This window comes from Vanellus vanellus (assembly GCF_965231255.1).
Source record: "Vanellus vanellus genome assembly, chromosome: Z".
NCBI lineage: Eukaryota > Metazoa > Chordata > Aves > Charadriiformes > Charadriidae > Vanellus > Vanellus vanellus.
The window spans coordinates 52,446,087-52,470,651 of NC_138908.1; the positions used below are offsets into that span (position 1 = coordinate 52,446,087).

Here is a 24,565-nt window from a genome sequence, read left to right on the forward strand (position 1 = left end):
GGCCATTTTCTTCTCCCCTTAATGATGATGATGCTCCTCCCCCTACATTTGAGCCATTTCATTCATTAGAACGTGAACTGAGTGACTGTGCTGGGGCATAGCCTAATTAAAGTTAAGTTTACCTGAAAGTAAGAAAACTGGTGAGGCAAGTCCTAGAAATTACCCAGAAAAAAAACCAAACCAAACCAAACCAAAACAAAAAAACAACACAGAAGGGGAAAAAATTACCAGGTGTAGATGACAACAACTACAAATAGTTACAAGACTGTTTTGGAGGATTGTGTACCAGCAATGTCAGTATATCTGGGCAGAGGTAGTCATGGTCCGCAGTTGGCCTCATCCCAAAGATATGGTCGTTCCTAGGGTTTGTGAGGTCACGGGGTATTTTTTTGAAGTAGAATTATGTAGCAGGCAATGAGTATAGTAAAAAAAAAAAAAGCTCATTTGGGTGTCTATTCCATTGCTTTTTGACAAGATAGGTCTTGGCTAGTCGACCCAAATGGACTGATTAAGAATTACAGGGGGCCTTTTGCTGTAGCCACTGGTGTCTGAGGCACTGGCCTGAAGGCGGGTTTGCAACAAACAGGTGAGATCAGGAGTGTTTTGCACTGGAGTATATGTCTTAGTGAAAAAAAAAAAAAAATGTTAGTCAAAAATATTTGGCAATTTGTGGGCCCTGGGGAAAAGAAAACCCAACATCCAACCTCTCTAAATCTGGGACACCTTTTCACGGTTATACAAGTTGCTAGTGGTGAGCAAATATGACAGGGAGTAATAGCAACTTTGTAAAATAGAGCCTATAATTGCAGGAGTATACTGTGCAGTTAGAAACGGTTATGGGGGAAGATAACCGGACTGCTGACTGCTTATCTAAGGGCTATCCTGAAGGAAGAGGTGCAGAGTTATCAATGAGAGTTAAATACTCAACAGCATCGAGGAGAGACTGTATATGCACTGCAAGTGCACTGCAAAGCACTGTGCACGGCTCTTCACTGCCCCTTGATCCTGACCTGCAGTACTCACAGCCTTCTGTCCTTTGTCTCTCCTCAGGAGAGATGGCCACAGTTTCTACTACAGTAGAAACCACTCATTCACGTCCAGCAGGTACACATAAAATGTTCCCAATGGCACTAGAGATACCTCGCATGGTCTGTCAGGACCTGAGGTAACACAGGAGTATCTCAGGTGCAATACCACTAATGGCTCTTCACATGTTGACCTTTTAATGGCAAACACTGGATATTTCCTGACAGAAGTTTTGAGCCCGCCACTTCTAAAGAAAATCTAAGGCTTTTAGTAGTGCTTCCTACTTCCCAGCAACATCTTTTAAATGAGCGGTTTGCCTTGTGCTAAGCAAGTTTTCCTTTTTTTTTCTCTTTTAATTAAGAGCTCATTTCACATTTAAGCTTGCCCTAAAAAGCATTACTTAAAAAAATCTGTCTAAGAAATAATTTAACATTTTTGCCATAAGGCACCTGCAAGCTTCATATAAATGGACCTGGAAGAGAAATGAAAGAGTTTTAGATCTGCCAAAAATGTACACTGTCATAAAAAAGAAAGGATTGCAGGACTTTGTTGGCATTGTGTATAAATGTAAAGTGGTTCATTTTGTATGGGGGAGAATGGGGGGGAGAGAAAGAAAGGGTAAGATTGGAATAAGAAGATATTTTTTGCTGTCACTTTGGTTTTGCTTTTTTTTTTGAAGAGAAAGGGGAAAAAAAAGCCCTAAACTGCATGTCCATGTCATATATGAGTCTGAAACATAAGCTGTAAATTACAAGTTTTATAAGTTGTTATTTCCAATGTTACTGATTTTGATTCTAGTGCTTTACAAATTTTATTGCTTATTTTATTAACTAGGGAAAAGTGTTGCCCGCTTGCAGTTCAATACATTTTTTTCTTTCTCTCCCTCTTCCTCCCTCTCTCTCCCTCTCTCTCTCCTTTTCTTTGTTACGCCAGAATAAAAAAGCAATTACACTTCAGCCACTTACAACTGAAAATACAAATGCGACATAGTTAATTTTGCTGCCCGTAAATCTTACATTGTACTTTTTTGTTTAACGCACAAAAATGTGGAAATAAAAATAGCCCAAACGCATATAAGTGTGTGTGTGTCTGTGGATGCATGTACTGAAAGAAAGACCTATATATAACTTTGTTGGTAGATAAAGATCTAAAAATACAATGGATAGCAGGAGAACTTGGATTCCACTTAGAAAAGGTAAATGAGCCCTTGTTTCAAGAAGAAGAAGATGCACGCAGATGATATATTATGCAAGACTGAGAACCAAGATTTCATGAGGGGAGGAGGCAGGCCCTGGCAGGAAGGATAACAGATCCTGCGCTGGACGGCTCTCAGGTCTGATAGCCAGATAGGGGAGCAGCACTAATTCCACAGCCTTTTTAGTCTGTTCTGTCACAGAAGGGGCACTGCTGGGTCAGTCAGCTCACTAGTAATTGTGTTTTACAGACTTCTAAAGCAATTGGCTCAGTCAGTCCCAATTCAATAAAAGTGGAGAGTGAGAGTGAGAGCACTTTTGTTCTATTTTTTACTTGAAATTATTTCATTCAGCAGTCTGTCTTTTTTATTACCAGTATTTGACATTAGCACTCCAAGCTATATTAGCATCCATTTCAGCAGTTCAGTAATGGTATTAAAAAAACACTTAACTTCAACGGTGAATGGTTGTATGACAGTACCATAAAAATCCACATTAAAAAAAAACTTATGTATTTGTCCCTGCAAATTATTTTTCACTTGTTTAACCACTTCAAAACTACACTCTCTTGACTGGTGTTTGCAAGAGCTCTAGCAGCAGGGAAGGCTTGTAAAGGAGCTGAGAAGCAACTGCAGCCACAATGGCGTAAAGGAAAAAATGAAGACATTTAAAGAAGAAAAATTTAATAGGAACACGCAAGCACACATACATGCACAAGAAAGACCTCTCATTTTGGGTGGGTGCCTGTCATTCATCCACTGAAGTAAGATTTTAAACTCAAATCACTCAAGGTAAAATCTTTGGCATCTTCCACATTTCTGGGATTTAATTTTGAACCCAGCACTCTCCAAGCTTGGGACGGCAGCCTAACTATCTTGGCACTGCAGCACACTCATAAATGACTGCATTAGGTTCTAAATTTTGATTAAACATTCTGTAATTAATCAATGGTAGACATGAAGCAGTTGGCAAGGTCCAGAGCTGCAAAATGTTTAAGACATAAAACATTACAAAGTAATTAGAATGTGCTCCTTCAAGAGAAGGATTGCCTTCAATAAAGAGGTAAATGATAGCATCATGTTTATTGTGGACGTAGGCAGCCAGTGCAATATGATAAACTGCAGGAGATACACATATCAGTAATCATCCACATTATTAGTGTCATTAATCATAATTCTAAAAATATGACAGCAGCAGCCAACTTTTTGACCAATTTTGCCTCTGCCTGTTGGCCGTTATAACTTCACTAATAGACTGCAGAGCTCCTGTGCGTGGCAGTTTGCATTGAGAATAGAAGGTTAATTATATTTGAGCTGCTGATTCCTTCTCTCCTCGGAAAAGACTGAGCACTTTGACAATCCCAGGAGCTCACTGCTGTTAAACCAGTAAAAGTACTTTATTGAAATTTTCTTTGTTGGTCAGGAATGAGTAGATGTTTCAAATGAGATATAAGCGCCAGGCTGGGACGGCTGCTAATGTTTCTTCCAAAATAATCCTTGGACAGCAAGCTGAACTCATACTTCCCTTAGATATCTTTGCACAGTCTCTTGTGGATGGGTAAAAAGTTGAGAATTTAATAACCACTGACAATAGTATGTATGGAAGAATCTCAGAGGGTTGAAATTACTGAGGAGTTGGGGCGTCAGTGAAAGAGGTTACAGGATAATCAGCTATCAGTTGACCTGAAAAGGGTACTTATTTAGTAATGTAAAATTACTAATAGAGGAGCCCTGTTGAAGTGCCACATCGCATTTGGTTTTATAGTTCCTCTGGTATTATATAAATAAAACCAGCGTTTTTAGACAAACAAAGCAGTGGGAATGAGAGCTAACATTGCATTGTGACCAAAAGAAATGCTTTACATATTTGCTATGGAACCTGAAATCATACAAAACTATCCCTGGATCTGAAGGTCTATTATGAATTTGAACTTCTAATGCAATCAGTAAAGAGTCTATGAACCTCCTAAGCAAATCATGAGATAATGTGTTGCTGTGCATCAATATCTGGCAGAAAATAATTGGTTTCAAAGCAGAATTGGGGGAAGCTAGCTGTTCTCACTGAGTTTTATTTTTTATGCATTTACTGAAACTTGAAACTTGGTAAAATTCATGAGAGGGATGCTGAACTGAAGGGACTGTTTCCATAAAATCCTGCAAACTTGTCACATTTTATATGGCTGTTGTAACAGTAAAATAAAATGAAGGATGAAAACTTCTGATTACGCAACTTGGATCGTGTAATATTTAGAAGATTTAGGTTTGAAAAGAAATGTTAATTCGTGCATTTTGGCAACAGATTCTACCTGGATGTTGCCTCAGTACTTCTTAAGGGGGAATACACCTCGTGTGAAGGACCAGCGAAATAATTCAACACACAGGACACGAGGACCTAATGCATGACCGCTGTACAGGGCTTTGTGTGAATTGCCTGCACAGGGATAAACTTTTCTGTAGAGCGTGTGTAGATTGTTAAAACAGCTTACGGCGGTTGGACTGATTGTCAATGTTGCTGAGCACCTTCAATTTCCATTGAAGGACTTTGTCATACATACCATGAACTTCTCATGCATGTAACGTTACTACACTGGGTTATTTCGCTTAGGAAATATTCCGTCAGATAAATCTTTTTATTCTAAACTTTCTCAACCAGTCCGGATATTAGACAAGAGTGCTGGCTATTTTGTAATGAGTCTGTTTTGCTTCCAGGCAGCTAGTAAAGTGAGAGGTTGAAGTGTTGCAACACAATTTTGATCGTTTCTGAGTAACTTTGGCAAGTACGCCAGTGGTTGTGCTTTTTGTTTGTAATATCTTTTGATCTTTAATGGACAACAATAGTAATATATTAAGAGTGCGACATGACCTCGATGCTTCTGAGCACACACAGCTGTTGTGAAAGTGTAATTCTGTTCACACCGTAAGGACCGTCTCACTAAACACCTCAACAGGTATGTACTGAATTATTGGGCCTTTCAAGAATCCTGAACCTGTCAGATTTTACATTAAAAATTATTTGGTAGCAAACGTTGCCATCAGATATCAGTTCCACGTTTAACCTGAGTATTTGCTCACACAGTCGGCTCTCCTGCCTCCCCAAATGCCATCTCGGTATTAACATTTTTTATGCATTCCACGGCGATGACAAATTGTTTTCTGACTCTAACTGTGGATTAAGTATGCAAAAGGCATGTTTGCCACTGCCAACAAACCAATAATTCTCACTAACATCTTCAGAGTTACAACATTTATAAAGTTGCAAAGTGGAGTAAACAAACCATCTGTTTGGCTTTACCATATATGTCATGCTCTCTTATTAGCATATTACGATTCATTTAGTAAACAAATTTGGTGATTTCGTTCATGTCAAAGTTAGAGGGAGCTTGAAGATGATTAACATTCCTGGGACAGGCACATTAATACATTGCTTCCTCTGCAAAGTTAAATGGCTTCTCAGGAGAATCACCCCTTGTTGACAAGATGAGACTGTCAATTTTGTTTGCCTGCCACATTAGGGGCCGTAAGGGGATGGGAAGCTCTGAGAAAGAGGAGCAGTGTAGGCAGCATAATTCACTGCGAATTGAAAAAAGAAGTCTAATTCTGATAAATGGTCGACCCCAATACATCCTACCTGTTATTACAACAGACGTGCCGTATCTGTGCAGTAAATTAGTTAAACCCCTAAAGAGTTTGATGGGAGCTTATCTTCAAGTGAATAATTTGAGTGTAGAGGGAGCTGTCTTCGTGACCAGTGTGAGTGATTTGTTTCATATTGAAAGGGATTGAAATGACTGGGCTCCACATCTTTAATTTGCAAGAACTTGCTTGTCCTTTATTTCCTGCATTTAATAAGCACTGTTTTTTTTACTTTTTTTAATAGGTGCTGAACTGTATTTTACCTTTTGGATTTTCTTCCTATGAAAGGTTAATATTTTTCAGATTCTATGCAATTTAAAGCCTCAAGAACTGATGTTAATACCCAAACTGTTCATGTAGAAATTCCATGGTTTCATTGGGTAGTATAGTGTTTTGTCTTCACTCATTGTTCTATAATCTAGCCCCTTATCCCTACTTTTCCCCTTACATTTAGAGGCAAACTAAACATGGTCAGACACATGGAAATGCTAGCGCACAGGCTGAAACCTTGGCCCTGTTCAGATAAATGTGAATTTTATCATTTAGGTCAGATCAGGATTTCAGACCTTTATTATCTGTGCTTAGATTTATGGATCTTTTTTTTCTTTTTAATGGAAAAAAAAAAAAAAAAAACAACAAACCTTGTATCAAAGACTGCTGAGAGAGTGGCAAAATTAGAACAGTAACTGAGAAAATAATTTCTTTAACGGTTTACATTACTAATTAAATTCCAAGAACTGTTTTATTGTTGATTCTCTTAAGTAAATGGGGAAAATGATTGCTGTTTCCTTCTTGAAGAAATATCAGAATTAAGGCCATATCTTTTCTCATAAATATGTACATTGTTATATTTAGCTAGAGTCTTACTTTCTGGTTCTTTGATTTTAGCTGCGTGAAACTCAGCACTTTCAGTCTGTAGAGATTCTGAGAAAGCATAAGATTCTGCATTTACTTTCTTTATGTTCACATATTGTGAGGCTTTCTGTGACTTTAAGGCTTAAATAAGCAGGAAAGGAAATGAAATTGAGGTAAGACTGCAATACTTTGCCATATTAGCAAATTGCGTTAGCAATTAAAATCATGTGAGATTTTTAAACAAAACCGTAAATCTTAATTGACAGCCTTTGAGGTGAAGAGAAGCAAAGAGAACTTTGCTTTAACATTACATTATGGGTTAAAACGTAGGCTGAATACTGAGCTGAAGATAGGTGTGGAAAAAGTCTCGTGGAAGGAATAATGAAAGTTTCCTTGTTTATGATATTTTAAACCAGACTGACAGAGCTTAGTTTTAAACTAAATATAGCAGGAGGATAGGTTGTATGGGGCCTGTGCAACCAGAGCGGTTACTTCCATATCCAACTTTAATAAGGGGTTTGCCAATCTGTGTGTAAACCACTGGACAAATGTGTCCTGGCCTTTGATTTTGTAATAGAACCTTCTTCAAACTGCTGAAGATTATGTGGTTTCAGGTTTCATAACCCAATATTAGCTTCTGTCTTCTTCTTCTTCAAAAAAAATCTACTATTACTTGGAAAGAACAGAACTTAATAGAAAATAATTTAATGTTGACTTTTAATGCATTAAGTCTCCAAATATAATTTTATTGTATTACTTAATGCTGGGATCACTCATTGTATCTTAAAGCAAAGCTGCCCAAAGACTGATGGCCACTTGCTGTGACTTCCTGTCTGATTTCTCTGCAGTGTTAGCATGATAGGGCTAGGTGGTATTACTTTGGCAAATCATGTATTTGCAAGAAAATGCATTTTCAGAATATTTGAAGTATAGGGGATTGGGGTATTGTTTTATTTGGAAACATAGGAAGAAAGGATGTGGCGGTATACAACTGGAAATGTTGAAATTACTTGTTTCAGAATTTTAATGAACAATACAGTGCGCTTTGGTATTTGAGTGAGATTTTCATCAGGGAACTTTGTCACTTACAGTCAGCCAAGGACGAGCAAGGGGCCAATAGCTAGGACATTTAACTGGGACATTGGTTGGCCTGGCCTTTCTGTCTGACTACGTCAGGGACTGGAAAACGGGTTTCCTTAGTTCCTAACTGACTGCCCTAACAATTATGCTGCTAAATCATTCTCACTCTCTTTTTCTCTCATTCCCTTAATATTCAAGTGTAATCATATGTTTGTCTTGCTAAAAAAATTAAGAAAATAATGCTTTATGTTTCATTTTCAACAACCTGCCCTGCCTCGAACTGTGAACAATACATTCAATACATTTTTTCATGCAGTTTGTTTTGTGCTCTGTGTAATACTTGAATTTAAATAAACAGAGTACTCTTTGTTATCCAAATTCCCTGACTTTGCTGTGCTCATCAAAGATGAGGTTTATCCTAGTGCAGATAGGACTGCAGCCATGGGTGCATCCAAAGTTGGCCTTGAATCATTAATATAACTCGTGCCAATTTCTATGCCAGGAGAAATTCTAGTCTCTGATAAATTCCTCCTCACTCACTTCAAAAAGAAATAAAAAGACTGACTAAATAAAAATAAACTAAAATAAAGCGGCCATTACATTTTTCTTTTCCAACAAATGGATAGTAAATTAACAAAATCAGGTTCATTGACAAGTGTAGAAAGAAACTGCTGAAGAGAACCTGGTCTGGATTTATGAGCTGTGTAAATGGCATGTACGTTTAATTGACCATATTTCCTAGGCTTATAATCCCCTTTCTTCTGTTGATGCATAGTGCATCTCTCACTAGAGGAGCTCGCTAGTAGTAGGTGGGGTGGAACTGACAATGAATTCTAATTATGGAAGAATACTTCCGTGAACTTCACAAGGGAAGGAAAATACTACCACCAGTGGGATCGTGCTGACAGTCAGAGAGCTGCTGTAGTTGCTGTGGCACTGTGCATTGTGCTGCTACCCAAACTCCTGTCTGAAAGGGCAGTGGTGAACTGGGAGGTGAGATACCTTTGCCACTTCACCACAGCCACAGATTTCGTGCGTGTCATCATTGTCATTATCATCCTTACAGCAGCACTGATCCGTTCTTAAGATGATTGAACTCAGAAGGCTGAATTCACCCTGGTGAGGACTTTCCACACACTTTTGCCCACCGTGTATCTAATTGATGAATAGTGACTTGAAAGAAGAATGTTAATTATGTGGAAAAAGCGGCCATTCTGGGCCTCCTGAAATAAACCAGACTTTGCTAAAACTCCTTGCCAAAAGAAGCTATATCTCAAAACATCTTAGAAAAATACTCTCCTCATTTTCAAGCGTACATGACATGTAGTACAGAGATAAACAGGTGTTTGGACATTCTTTGGCACACGTAGTATTTTAAATTCTCAGAACTAACCCTCTTCACCATCCCTTCCACATTGCCTAGGATGGGGTAGATCTGGTAACTGGAGCTGGTTGAGATATACCTTTAGTTAAGCTCTTTTGACCTCATATCTCTGCCTGGAAGACTTCATTCACCAGTTGTCTTTGCACAATGTTTCCGTTGCCAGGATCAAATCTCATTTGGGTAGTTGATGTACAAATAAGCAGTCTGAGAAGTTCAGAGTCATTCAAAGGATTTTATTAGGTCAAATATTTTATGTTTTCTACACATATGTATACACCACTGACATTCATTTAGGCTCTTCAAGTTTTTTTCCCTGAAGATGCAGCAGCAACTGCAGGGCAAAGGGCACCAGAGGTGGCCTTAAATTAGCTAGCTCAGGTATGAGGAACAATGGAGCCATGGCTAGCTGAAGCTCGGCTGTTCTTGTGTTATCTTGCTTCATGATTTTACGCCTGTTTGATAGCAATGTTCATGCACTGGCATAAATCGCTCTGCCCAAGCTGTGCCTCACCTTACTCAGGGAACATTGTTTACACATACCTGAGAGTAGTGTTCAGAAGAGGAAAGGGTAACAGCATGGTAAATCACACCAGGGCACAGGACAGCTGAAGCAAGAAGCTGCAGATGCCATGGGGGGGAGCAGATGAACGGATGACAAGGTGGCTAGCATTGGCTGAGGGCTGGCAGAGGACTTGCTAGGATTTAGGAGTGACAAAGCAGGGGGGAAGGAGTTGGATTAGAATGGCATACTTCAATTTGGTATGGAGAGGGGAGTCTGGGAACTACTGGAGCAATTTGAGATGGCTGCATGAGTACATTTTCCAAGAAAAAAAGCAAGGTAGATCAGCATTGGATGACAGGAGCAAAGAAATGGTTAAGGTTATCAAGACAAAAGATAATATAGGCTTGGCCAACATTTGTAATGCTACTTTTTTCTTCTCATCTCTCTCTGACAGCTGTGTGCAGCTACTAGGTCAGAGTACAGGTTGTCGGCCATGTACTCTTCTGCCTTTCCACCGAATAATAGTCTTCATAGCTTCATAGCAAATCACGCTTCATTTCTGCCCCTAAACTCAACCCGATTCTACTCGGCAACTGCCAGCGCTTGCCTTTTCCCAGAACATCTCCCTTTTTAAACTTCCTGGTCTGTACCACTTCCCTTTCTGTTCTGCCTTCATCCGGAGTCTTCTTTCTTAGTTCCACTTTTTTGCTTATGGAACCATTATTTGCAGCTGTCCTTACATACGTGGTCATGTTCCCCCTACACAGAACTCCCTTGTCATCTTTTCCCAAAGAAACTTTGGGAATGCTGCTGTCAGCCCTGAGAAACACCTTCTTTATGCAGGGCACTGTTCAAGCAGCACCCTGCGCGGGGTGCGGGGTCTGTGCCTCAGGTTGCGATGCTGCGTTTACTTGTGTAGCAGATGGGAAAGGGGCGCAGGGTCAGGCTCCAAGCTCTCTAGACTGGTGGGTCTATGAAAAGATACTTTTCCTTCCCTCCTATACCAAAGGTCATTCAGCTACTGGAAATGTGTGTTGCTAGTAGCTTCAGCACACGGTATTCTTAATTCTGACAAGGTTTTAGCCTCTGTGACTTTGGTTTTGTCACAAGATCTCAAAACTTCAGTGTCCAAATAAATGAACTTTTTCTCATAATTCGTTCCTCTCATACCTAACAGAATGTTTTTGCATGTGATGTTTAGAGAGAGTATTAAACAGAAGTGCAATAGATTAAGAAATGAATGTAAAAGAATCAATTCTTTTGAACTGTGGTTGCATAATGGAAATCGACTGCTATGAATGAACCTATGTTCAGAAGTTATGAACAGCAGAGCTAATGCACTGCCATGAGTTCATCTTTATTATTGCATTACACCTGAATCAATTGATAAAGTAGCTTTTTTTTAAGGCTAGGAATGGCACTTAATTGAATAAAAGTCAATGTAATTATATTAGGAGAATCCAACAGTACTGCTGACAGCGGAAAAGGGACACTACTGAGCAGAGTGCCAGAACTTGTCCGCACATTTCTGCACATCGTTTGCCTGACAGATATTATGGGCTGGTACATACTTTAACTAGATTACTGATTGCCACTGCTGTAAGTGAGAATTGAATAAGGGAGGCATCTCTTCTTATCAGAGCATCAGCAGGGTTTGCATCCTCACACTGGTCTTTCTCAGAATGGCCCCTGTCCATCTGGGGCTCAGTGGCCCCTCTTTAACGTGGTAATTTATTCTTATCTCTTCATTCAGTGAATGCTGAAGTTATTTTCACTGCATGCCTGGCTGCTGTTTTTCTCAGCAGCAAACCAAGGAAATATTAAGCGCAAATGCGTGGAAGCAGCAGTTACAGTTATCCTGACTGGTTTCCACACTGCAGCAAATTCCCGTACCGGGGGAGCGAGGGGGGGAAGAGAGGGGGAGAAATCATAAGAAGTAAACACACGAGCACTTTGTGAGTAGTTTGTAGTTAGCGTTATGATGATAAGCACAAATGTGCTTTTATGGTCATGAAGTATCAGTGGCCAACGTGGACAGGCCTTCACAGCAAGCGTTTCCTGCGCTGCACTTAGCAACTTTGCGTTGGAGGCGTGTGCCATCTGACACCAGGAAGGCAAGGGACTGTCAGGACTACTGTTTGTCATTCATGTATGTGCACACTGCATGCATCTGTTCAGAACTCATTTGTGGGTGATAATGGGGATGCTGTGAATATGCTTTGATTAATTTGCTTTGTGTTTTTCATATTGTGTGGTTGAGTCGGTAGCCATCAGAACAACAGTGTAAGTGAGATTACAGCTGACAAAAAACAGTTTTACAGTCAAGACTTTTTTTAAAGTCTATTTTATTGCTTTCAGATATTATTTTCTTTCTTTTTTTTTTTTATTTACGTTTTTTTTAAAACCAGATATGTCTGGATTGGAATGTGAATTTGTTCTCTCTCTCTCTCCTCCCCCCCCCCCTTTCTTTCTTCTTTTCTCCTCTCTTCTCTCTCTCTCTCTCTTTTGTGATCTCAATTTAGCAAAAGATTAGAAAGCTGATCTTATCACAAGGTAAGCTCAGCCTTCCTAAGTGCAGTGTGGGGATATGCATAATTACACTTCTGCGCCTCAAAAAAGCAATGGTGCTATACTTGCTTGTGTGAAAGGAGTATTTCCCATGTGGGAGAAAAACAAGGAATACTCTCCACTTTTTTCACCCTTGCCCATACCTCTCAACTGTCACTCATTAGGAGAGAAATTTTCTGTTCTAGATTCCACCTTACTACAATAATTGCATCCCGAGCAGACACAATTCAATTAAAATGCAGCTCAGTACCAGTTTTGTGTCAGAGAACAGTTGCCTGCATTTGCAGGTGAGCGGGACAGATCGTTTCTATTGCTGTTTTCTTTATTGATTCCCCTAAGTTCTGTGCAACAGATAACTGGATTGCAAAGAAAGTGAGAGAAAATTACAGAAATTAACTCCACATCAATTTAATCTTCCTATATTTGCGTTTTCCTTGTTTATCTGCATTATATTGCTGTACCATATTTGGGACTTCAGCTGGTTGAGAGGTGTGTTTCAAAGGGTTTCTTAAAACAAAAGCTTCCAATAAGGAAATATTGCTAATAGCTATTGTTCCCTGTCTCCCTTTTTTGTTACTGTAGGACCTGAATGTCTGTAAAATATTTGATCATTGTTAATGTCTTCCCATGCCAATGTTATACCTAGTGCTTTTTTGCAAATTAGAGTATTCTTTGTTAAAACTCTCTCTTTCTCTCTCTCTCTCCCCCCCTACCCCCCGCCTTCTTTCTTTTCCTTCCTACATTTGGGCTCTGATCTGCAATTTATAATGGGCAGACAGACTGGTGAGTCTGCATGTTGTAAATTGCGGGTTTGGGTCCTTAGCTTGCAAAGAATGTTACGCAGTAGAACTTCGCTAATTCTTTGTTTACTGGCTTGAAAATCCAGTCACCCTCCAAAGAAACGGAATAAATATTTGTTGTTTCCTCAGCAATGGTGCACATTCTGAATACTGAACCCTAAAGTTTTCTAATACTGAAAACTTTATACTGATTTCTTATTATTAAGCACTTCAACAAAATGAGCATGTTCTGTGGTCAGAGGTCTTTGATGTCTGTCATGTTTGTTGGTTGCATTGTTAATTCAGAAAATGCAGTTTTTCAAAGAGGGTTTCCTGACACTACTGCAAATCAGTGAGGTTCTACTGCAATGGATGAATAAAGCCAATGTCAAAAGTGGAGAGTAGAATGCCATATTTAAAATAATAAGCCGTTTTACACAGTTACTAACCCAAAGGCTTACACTGTTTGCAAATGTAGAGCTTTATGTCTTGAGAACAAAGGCCCAGATCCTGTAAAACACTTGAGAATATTTTAACTTGTGGCTCTTGGGATCTGATCCAAAAACCACTGACGTCAGTGACAGCTTTTCCAATGTCTCTTAAGTACCCACAGTGACTTCAGCGTGTACCTAAACCAAAGCCCATGCTTAAGTGTTTTGATTGATTTGGGGCAAAATTCTCACTGCCATTAGTAGGGTTTTTTTTACTGGAAATTACACTGCTTGGGTCAGTCAGCACTGCATCAGACACAGTACTGGGAAGAATACAGGGAGGAGTGGTAGTGCCCTCCCAGAAGGATGGAACCAGTGACTTTGGCTCAGATTTTCAGAAACTTACATGTAGATTTCAGAGACTTGTTCTCCTTAACCCTTCAAGCCTTCTCCATCTTGGTTTGGCCTGATTTTGAATCTCTTTTTACCAGAATTAAATTACCAGAATCAGGACCTCTGACTATGTATCATTCAGTTACCTTTATTTTTTTCTCCTCCTATATTTCACTTACACAGTTATGTGAGTACATATATGTATTATATATTTATATGTATGTATGTATAAATATATAAGGATATGGATCTAGAAATATACATAGATACAAACACACACAGATATTCCCTATATTAATAGTGTTTTCTCTTGAAGCAAGGCTTTTAGGAAGGCCAGCAGGGATTCAGGAACCAAGAAGAGCATTTTGCATTTTCTGTTAGTGCAATTTATTATTTTGTAAATATCAGATGAAAAGGCTGTAGCTGCTGCTGGGGACTAATGTTGAGGAGCAGTAGCTGAAAGGAAACACAATTTGGGGTGGGGGAGGGATAATTTGCTTGTTTTGTTTTGGTTTAATGTTGCAGTTTGTTCACTTATAGCAAGACTGAATTTTCCAAGAAACATGGATAGGGTATATTTTTATGATAAATTATTGATAAATCAGAATTTGTGTTTGGTGCTTGATGACTGTATGTTTAATCAAAAATACTGTGCATTTTTCCTTTTCTCCCTTCCCTCTTCCTTTCCCAGACACAGTGCTAATATAAACCTGCACCGTAAACTGTTGACCAAAGAACTGGATGACATGGGCCTGGACACCTCACAGCCTTCTCTTAGTAAGGACCTCCGTGATGAATTTTTGGTGAAGATATATGGCGCTCAGCATCAGATGGGGCTCGACATAAGGGAAGACGCCTCCTCGCCTGCTGGTACTGAGGATTCCCATATGAATGGGTACGGCAGGGGCATGTCAGAAGACTATATGGTCCTAGACCTGAGCACCACCTCCAGCATCCAGTCCAGCAGCAGTATCCATTCCTCGAGAGAATCTGATGCAGGAAGCGATGAGGGCATTCTCCTGGATGACGTCGATGGGGCAAGTGACAGCGGGGAATCTGCCCACAAAGCAGATGCCCCTGCCTTAGCTGTAGGTATGGGCACCGATGTCCCAGGATCCCTCATGTTCAACAGTGTTTCGGTGAGCAACGGTGGGATAATGTGTAACATTTGCCACAAAATGTACAGCAACAAGGGAACCCTCAGAGTGCACTATAAAACAGTGCACTTGCGAGAGATGCACAAATGCAAAGTCCCTGGGTGCAACATGATGTTCTCCTCTGTCCGTAGCCGAAACCGGCACAGTCAGAACCCCAATCTGCATAAAAACATTCCCTTCACTTCAGTAGATTAGTTCAAGGATGGACACAGCATAATGCCAGCTCTCAGAGAGGGCCCAACACATCTGAACTGCCATATACAGTCTCCCTTTATATATATATATATATAAAAAAAAAATATACATATATATATAATCTTTTTTCTTTTCTTTTTTAACAAAAGAAAGAAACACCAGGTGCTTTTTCCCATTTGTTGGTTGTTGGTTTTTTTTTTTTTCCTTTTTTTTGGGATAGAAACAAAAAGGTGGGATGTTTAATTTGGGGGCAGAGACCCTTCATAAAAAAAGCAAACAAAAACAAAAGCCAGACCCACAGAAAACTTGCAGTTGTCCCTAGTTCTGTTAGAATGTTCTTGGTCATCTCCAAAGAGACAATTTGTTCTACCCATGACTTTTGCCTGATAAAAAAGAACAAAAAACAACAAAAAAATTGCAAACAAACAAAAAGAGAGAAAAAAATCTACTTAGTTGTCTTTGTGTCTTCTAAGCATTGGGGATAACGTTCTACTAAGCATGGCTGTTACACTTGTATATATATATTGAGCCTTGACAGGCCTATGATGTAAAACAATTGTATTGATGGTGGTTTAACTCTTATTTTTTTGCTTACTTTTTACAGTTACATTCAGCTGTTAGATAAGCAGGAAAAATAGTTTGCTGGCTAGTTCTACTCATTTATGTTAGCTTTAATGCACATTTTTAAAAGAACCACAGTCTTGTTTTAACTACCTGCTAGATATAAGTACTACAGAGGTGCTGGCATGCTTTACAGTACCTGATCTGATACAGTTTTTTTGTCTTGTACTATTACATAAATCCAGTCATGCACTTTCTCGTACACTACAAGGGGATGTGTAATAATATCCATGCTTTTTTTTTTCTTAAACTATTGCCATATTTTCAGTAAGTGTCTTTAAAAAAATACACTTAGATAAAAGTGGTCTGGTCAGTATGAGGGCATGAATGCCAAACAAAGAGTATTAGTGTTTAGTGTTAATACAAAAGTGCCAACTTTGCACACATTTTGAAAAGAGAAAATGTAGTTATTCACCATAGCCACAGTTGTAGTTTTTGGACTACAGAAAAAAAAATACTGGGGAGGGAAAAGGGGTAAAGTGAAATACAGAATTCTTGGTGCTTTTTTTAAGTGCCAATTATTACTAGAAACAATAGTGCATCCTTATTCCTTATATACTACATTACACAAAAGAAAAAAAAAAAACGAGAATTGTGTCATGTGAATCAGTGGAAACTTTTTTTTGTCAAACATGCATAATATTTGGGGATATAAATGCTGATACTACTTGTCACAGAACAAAGATGAATATAATTTTGTGTGCTTCTTACTATGGCCTGGATTTTTTGTGGTGTTTTAAAAAAAAAAAAGGAACAGGGAAATAACGTTAACTATGTTGTTCTGTAAAGTTGTCTTTTTTGCAATGGAAAGTGATGTAGTATGATTAAGGCATGTTTTATAGAAGCAATCAAAAGAAATTAATGGCAGAAGCACTTAGTAGCTCTGAAAACATATGCTGGACTTTTTATTGGGTAACTCTCCCTTTGGATAAAATTAGATGCCAGAAAAAAAAAAAAAAAAAGATCTCTAGTTGTGTTAATGTTTTGTGTTTCACCCACATGGTTTGTCAGAAAATAATGAAAGTCCAAGAACGATACTGAGCAGAAGAGTGAGCATGAACAGGAGAGAGAGAAGGAGCAAGCAGTTGAGAAAGGCAGAGAGAAAGAGAGGCTGTCCTATGAATCTTTTTTGTTTCCGGTGTTTACACATGTTGCTTGAGCTGGTAAACCACACTGGCAGTCTGATTTACCACAACGTACGGACTGAGTGATGGTATTTACTTAAGTTCAGTCTACAGCCAAAACCATTAGGGTGTGTGTTGTAGGCTCTTTTCTTTACAAAAAACAATGATAATAATAACAAAAGCAAAAACAAACAAACAAACAAATGAAAACCCAATGGATATTTCAGGGTACAATAAAATATTCCTTCAGTGAGAATGTGTTCCTTTTCTGTATTTACTGACCCAGAACATTATTCTTCTTAGCCAAGAGACAGGAATGCTCCATTGTTTCAGCTTGTCATTGTTTTGATTTGCTGTGCATTTTGATTATTCTTACCTTTATGTCCACTTGAGTACTTAACTTCTGTTACGTTTTCTAGAGGAAAGTCTTAATATGGATTTCCTCTTTTTTAGTACTCTTTATGCATTTCAGTATTCTTGTTTCCAAAAGTAGGAATCAATAGCTAATAAATCAGTATTTCCAGTTGTAGAAAATAAAAGAAAAATCTTTCTAAATGAATTCTCACTATGTTCCTATGGGTTACAAGCCTCTGATCTTCTTTTTTTTTTATTCTGTACACTGACGAAGCCCTGAAAACATTTGTGGATCCCACAGAAACTGTAAGGAAAATTTACCTTCTGGTTTAACAAAGAGAAACTATAGCAAAAAGCTAAGCAGTTTCACTGGCTTTCTTTCATCTTTTTTATTTTTCCTCAAAGTCTCAACTACTTTGCCTTGTTAAATTGAGTGGAGAGATCTGCTTCGCTTTGTTTTATGTTGTGCAAGCTCAGTGTGTTTGTGAGGGAGGGAAATTAGAACAGTAAAGGTGCATTCTTCTAAAACACATGGACCCTTGTAGTGTTATCTGTACTGCACTCCTGTCCCTCCTCTCAAGCTATTAGGAACAAGCAAGATGGAAAGTCAAAAAAACAAAACAACAAAAATTGGATGATATCTACAGTAAGAAAACCCCACTGTTTTGTAGTATGTATGGTATAAATAAATATCATTTTTAATGAAAAACACATTTAAGCTATATAAATAATTCCTAACTGAATGAATCACTGTTTTGCATTCTCATTTCATTATGTTTCTTTTAGAGGTCAAATGGTTTTGGTAAACTTGTTTGGAAACTTAAACATCATCAGTAGATAAATTCAGCAGAACTACATAGAAAAAAAACCCCAAACATTTATTACACAAAATGAAATAGGACATTCTAAAAAGTAAAGAAGTAGGGACAAACCTCCAAAAACTGTTAGAAGCTCTGCAGTCCTACTTTTATGGCATCCTAAACTTCATTCAGATTCTGCTTAAGCCGGGTAAGAGATACCACCTCCGTCTTGTAGACAGAATATTACTCACTGTAATTTCTAGGTGAATCAAGTTGTTTCTTCAGTGCTAGTGATACTAATGTCAGAACAGTTTTTATATTAGAAGGGCACATACACTTACACTGAACTGAATGGCGTTTCCCTCCTTCCGACTTACCATGCATCTGTGTGACGATCTGTATTTATCAGAATTGTATCATCCAGTGTTATCTGAAAAATCCTTAAAAAGGCTATGTGGTAGAAGTTTGGTTTTACTGACAGAAAGTAGCATTTCTGGGTGATCTCCGCAGCAACCCAGACTGCCGTAAGTGTAACAACTGAACATCTCATGTGTTCAGCACAGGGCATGGCTGTAATGGTGCGATGATAAGTGTTGTGCGGTTGCTTATGCCATCGTAAACCTGTGGCTATCCCTTCCATTTCCAAACCTGTCAGTCTAAACCTTTTTACAAGAATTAGACCAACTATGAGGAGGAGACTCTTCATTTTACCTGGAGTTTGTTCCTTCTTGTCTGGTTCTTAGACTTAATGTGGTCTCTCTTTCCGTGTTGTTTCACTGTTTTGCTTATTCAAGGTAGTTGTATTTTTCTGTAAATATCAAAACAGCTTTCTCTACTTTTAGGTAATAACTCTTCATACTGAACCTCCTTTAGAAACAGAACTACTTGTCTGAATGTTGTTAAGCATTTTTCTTTGTTTTGGAGGCGGGGGGTCAGGAAAGCATGTGATACTGGTTAATCACTAGTTATCTTTTGTAAACCTGTATGAAACAATTTGGAAGGAAAACAGCAGAGTCAAAGCACAAGAACGGGAACCAGGAACTGAGTTTTAATACCACTGGTGGCCCCTTCTCATTGTTTAGTCTTGGACAGATCACAGCACTTACCCCTTTGTGTTTCAGTTCTGTTAAAATATGGCTAGTACTAATATGATCTTCCCCATAAGGGTGCTCCTGTGAGGACTAATTAGCTGTTGTTAGTAAAGAGCTAATTTAAGTCATAAATACTTTTTCACACCTTACAATATTAGTCAATTTTTCTGAGCTGTATCTCAACCAGGAACATTTTGTTATGGCTGTGATTTTAACTTTGCCTCTTAAACTGCAGCTGGCTCCATGGTGACACGGTAGTCGTGCACACAAAGTATAAGCACTCTGTCACTAAGTCACAACTCTGACAAAATATGGAAGATATAGATTAAAATGCCTATTAGCACATACACACTGCTCTCAAAGGCTTTTCATGAGTGAGCTCATAAAATTTGTATGCTTCCTAGGGATCTGTAGATAATTTACACAGCAGAAACTGTGTACCATATTTGCCATGAGTAAACTTCAATGTATTTCCTTCCTTCCTTCCTCCCTCCCTCCCTCCCTCCCTTCCTTCCTCCCTTCCTTCCTCCCTCCCTCCCTCTCTCCCTTCCTTCCTTCCTCCCTCCCTCTCTCCCTTCCTTCCTCCCTCCCTCCCTCCCTTCCTTCCTCCCTCCCTCCCTTCCTTCCTTCCTTCCTTCTTTCCTTCCTTCCTTCCTTCCTTCCTTCCTTCCTTCCTTCCTTCCTTCCTTCCTTCCTTCCTTCCTTCCTTCCTTCCTTCCTTCCTTCCTTCCTTCCTTCCTTCCTCCCTTACTTCCCTTTTTTCTCTTCCTTCCCTTCCTTCTTTTACTTCCTTTCCTCCCTCCCTCCCTCCCTCCCTCCCTCCCTTCCATTTTGGAAATGAAAGTGTACTTTTTCTGCCTGTTCCAGAATTTTATAAGTTTTCCATCACTTATGTGTTTCCCATTCCATCCCCATTCCATTCCATTCCATTCCATTCCATTCCATTCCATTCCATTCCATTCCATCTTTTTTAGGAAAAAGAGTAGAGTCAGGTCCTCAACAGTAAAGTAGGTGCCAGGGGAGGTCAGCACCTCTGTTGATCCAGTCCAGTCCAGCTAATAGGAAGTAGGGCTGCAGGGATCCACTTGAGTTTTCCCTGAGTTTTAGTCTCCTCAATTAACACAGTTAAGGGTCTAGCATAGCTAATTATTTGGGGTAGGAGTGCGCCTAAGCAACAAGACAAATAGCTGTGTGGGTATCTGGAAAGCTCAGAAACATAATGATTCAAGGTCTGATCTGTTCCAAAGATGGGAACCATTAACAAGACCAGAGATTTAGTTCCAAAAATTTCTCCTTCGATGTGTATGATATTTTAAAATCAAAGTGCATGATTTGGACCCATTTTTCACAGCATCATTAGGTATGTCAGCTACCATCAGAAAACAGGACATCTTTTCAGAAATGTATTTGTACTCAAATTCTTCAGGATATTTTCACAGCATCATTGGTGGCAGGGGAGGGAATAAGGAAGGGAAAGTGTTTGGTCCAGGAGCGCACACATGCTCCTCTACATTTTTTGTGCTGGTTATGTGACTGGAACTATTACTCCTTCTGTCCCCAGAATGTTTTTGTCACTTTTTTCTCTTTGGGTTAACGAATTTACTCTTTTTTATTTCAAAAGAGAAGCAAAGGTGTCTGTACTAAGGGCAAGGAGGCAGCAGGAGTTCTCTGTGGGGAAAAGGTGAGTGGCAGACACATGATGGCAGCTGGTATATGTCAGTTCCTTCTTAGTTTTTTTTTTTTTCCTTATGTCACTACTTTGCTGCTATAGTAACTCAACAAAACAGTGACTGTAGTGCTACTTTGCTAGATAAGCATCAGCATATCCTGCTGTCGCCACATGATGAGTTGAGCTTTTTTCCCCCTCCTGTAGGGACATAAAAGGAACTCTTTTCCATACTCATTTTTACTTTATGTACGGAGCAACATCATATGATGGACTGAACCTTTCACCCACATGTTTGCCCAAGTACATGTCTGTTACAGTCCCATGGTTTCTGTCTCTTCTTGCCAAGCAGCGTTATCACTGCCTTTAAAATGGCCTGTAACAGAGTGAAGCAGCAACTTTTTTACATAAGTAATATTATCTTGAGTCTGTAGTTAACCCGTCTTATGTGGCTTGTTTTCTCTGGTCAAGTCGTGATGTTGAATGACAGCTTTGATTTTTTGATCAAGATGTTGATCATGTATATCCCGATACTGTTGCTCTTGTGTTTGGCACTGGCACTGAAAGAAAAACAGTTCTGGACCACCAAAGGGTTAAAAAAAATGGACATGTTTTTGACAAGTCCTCTGACTTTTGCCAGTATTATTGTTCATTATGATGACACTGTATTTTTTTTAAATAGCAGCTGTAGTTGTCATAAAACTATTTTCCCATTCCTCTTCTTTAAAGTGTGATGTTGTAAATTCATGTGACCTTTCCTGCAAAGAATAAATATTTCTTTTTTTATATAAGATCTCAAGACAAGGCTTGGTTTGTAACAAATAGTGGCCCATTACAAAGCAGGAAAAAAAACTGAGCTGAGCAGAAAGAAGCTTCAGTTCAATTTCACCTCATATCTTTCTAATAACTTACTTGTCACTTTATTACCTTCCAGTAATGTGAATGCTGCTGACAAGACTGTCACACTAACAGCAGACAACACCCTCTCTTCCTTAGCCCCAGCTCTCCTGGCTACTTATTGCACTGGCCCTGAAGGGACACAAACTAATAGTGTGCTTTCAAGTTCAGCACTTGGCCATCAAATATAAAAGGATGCGTAATTGCCTGTTTATCCCCTGTGAAGGGGAAATTGAGTATAAGAACCAGGCTTTCCTTCCCCGTTCCTTGACACACACACGCGCATGCACGCACACATCTGCAGTGAGTGAAGGGAAGTCCCATCTGGAGCGCTTCGATTTGTCTTTGGGAAGCCCAAGGCTGCCACTGGCTGCTCTATCGAGCTATCAGGCAGACAGTAACAAGATGGCTTCTTAACAAAAGGTCAGCTGAGAAATACTGTCTGTGACGGCACTTTTGTCTGCTTATGTAGCAACTAATTGCTTTGTATTGGCATAAGCCATACTGTGCCGACTAGAAATAGTCGTGTGAATTTGCTGCACAGGTCCGGTGGCAAACAGGATATGCAGTCTTTTCTTTTTCTAGTCTAGCCCATCCCCTTGGCAAATTTCAGAACAACACCATCCTTTCAGGTTCCTATGGTGAATGCCAATTCCAGATATCCTTTCGGCCGGGATAGGAACATCTCCTGCTGAGGTCAGTGTGAACCTCTGTAAAGTGTTAGGGAAACATACCTGAGACACAATCCGCACCCCTCATAGGAGGAGGATTATTTTTCTGATTTATCCCTTCATTGACAAGAACACTGCCAAACGTATAGGCTCCAGAAGTGCTTCTCAGATGGGCCGTCAGTAAAGAGAGTTTGACAGCAAAGCAGCTTGGGACCACATGCTGTGGTTTAAGAAATGCTAAGTGCATGAAGGCCAGCGTACCTGGCTTCAGCCACTCCCCTTCCGTTTTATTGTACGCTGACTGACTGCTGAATAGCGGTTGAAAATGCGAGTAGGCAGAGGAGCAGCTGAAGCGTGCTTTCCTTGCAGGGTCAGCAGCATTCCCATGCTGAGATCGTAACATCAAGTCCTGCGTGTGCCTCAGAGTGCTGGGCACTGTGGGCTGAACGGTGCTGGCGGCCAGTGCAGCACCGAAAAAGACAAAAGACAGGTTTCAGGCAAAGCCCAAGACTGGGAAACCTAAACACAACCATTTTGGGGTTCATTGGTTTTCATATCCTTGGTTTGATTCATGGCATTAGTGGGCTGCAGCTCCTCTTTGCTGTTTCCGGATGCTAATGCTGTCTCCAGCACTACGTGGTAATTTGATGTTTGCCTGCAACAGAGGTGATGGTACCCACTATAAATACGCTGAGGCCTTTTACCAGTCAAAGTTCACTGATCTTTTCCCTCCTTTTCTTTCCAAGTGCATCAGAAGCTATAAGGGTGAAACCAGCAGACAATTTCCTGAGACCTGTTTGTGTCAGAAGTGTAAAGGCTGAGCCCAGATGCTGCTCCTCTGTCAACTCCATGTGCACATGGCACTGACGGAGGTGGGAGCAGCCCGATTATCTGACCTGCGATGATGAACTTGGGCAAGCCTAACAGCCTTTCTTTTCTGTGCCGTTTCTGAGGCTGTTTGTGGAAACTGAGGACTTTCTGATCAAAGAAACCATTTGGGTCCTTTTTGTGTATGTGTGTGTGAGAGTGTGTGTGTGTGAGACAGACAGACAGAGAGGAAGAAACAGACACAGTGTTAGAACAAAGAGACTTAAAATGAAGGTTACAAATGGGCAAAATTATATCATTTTCATCACACTTACCTATATATATATATCTCCTCTTACGCGCTTAAGAGCACGAGAAGCGTGAGTGAGCAAATTTCTAATGTGTAGAAAGGTTTACTCAGATGTTCTACAGATTTTGTACTCTTCTCCCTTCAAACCTTTGGAGAAAATATTTTAGGAAAAAGGAGAAAAGCATCCAGGGCAATTATATTTCTAAAGAAGAAAGAGAGAGCGAGACTAGCTAAGTGATGCATAAAGATTTTATAAGGCATCCGTTGTCAAACAAAAGGTTGAGAATGATCAGAGGATAATGCACAGTTAGGATGGCAAACTCATCAATAGTTAATCACAACCTGTCCACTTCTGTTACCAAATGCAAGCAGCTGTGAACAGCGGCTCTGGGGGACCAGTGGCACTCAAGCACGTGCGTCTCTGTGCCTGAGTGGGGGAGCGTTGTGCAATCACCGTGTCCAGCTCAAGACTTTGATGCCCAGTCCGTGACTGTCTCCAACACCCCCCCCCCCCCCGAAATTCTGCATTGATGGGGCAGAATGCAACCCCCGCCACCCCCCCCCACACCCCATCACTGCTATGAAACGAACGGTAGCCACACAAATTGTGATTCTAGGGATGTTCTCCTTAGTCTGCCCAATGACCTACAGAATAAATAGGGTCACTTAAGATGTACAAACTAAGGCTGAGTTCTTCATTATTTTTCAACCATACTTTTACATCTGGATTTTTTTTTTTTTTTAACAAACCCTTGTACAATCTTCAGTCATCTTAATTTTCCCATTTCCTTCACCTGTCCCCACTCCTTCTCCTCTCATTCCAAGAGAGTCTCTCATTAAAATTCTCTCAGAAAAGTAACACATCCTCCTGATGTTGTCCATTTTGGAAAGTTTTATGCATTCCATCTGTGAAAATGGTCACCGTTTGTAAAGTGACAAGATGAATAAAATGGCCACTGTTGTGTGTGTGTGTCTCATTTAGCTATTTATAAATATGAAATTCAGCATGCTGCTTTTTCTTGTGCAAAC

At 39.7% G+C, this 24,565-nt stretch overlaps 1 protein-coding gene across 1 annotated transcript in view; it reads left to right on the top strand.

The window, feature by feature from the left end:
* The window catches only part of BNC2 (basonuclin zinc finger protein 2), a gene marked incomplete at its 3' end in the record, with an annotated part of 331,914 nt that extends 316,719 nt beyond the window's left edge, over positions 1–15,195 (top strand). The window contains exon 6 of the mRNA XM_082497584.1: positions 14,535–15,195. Within this exon, the coding sequence (XP_082353710.1) occupies positions 14,535–15,195 (661 nt within the window). The remainder of the gene's footprint in view (positions 1–14,534) is intronic.
* Positions 15,196–24,565: the final 9,370 nt, after the last annotated feature.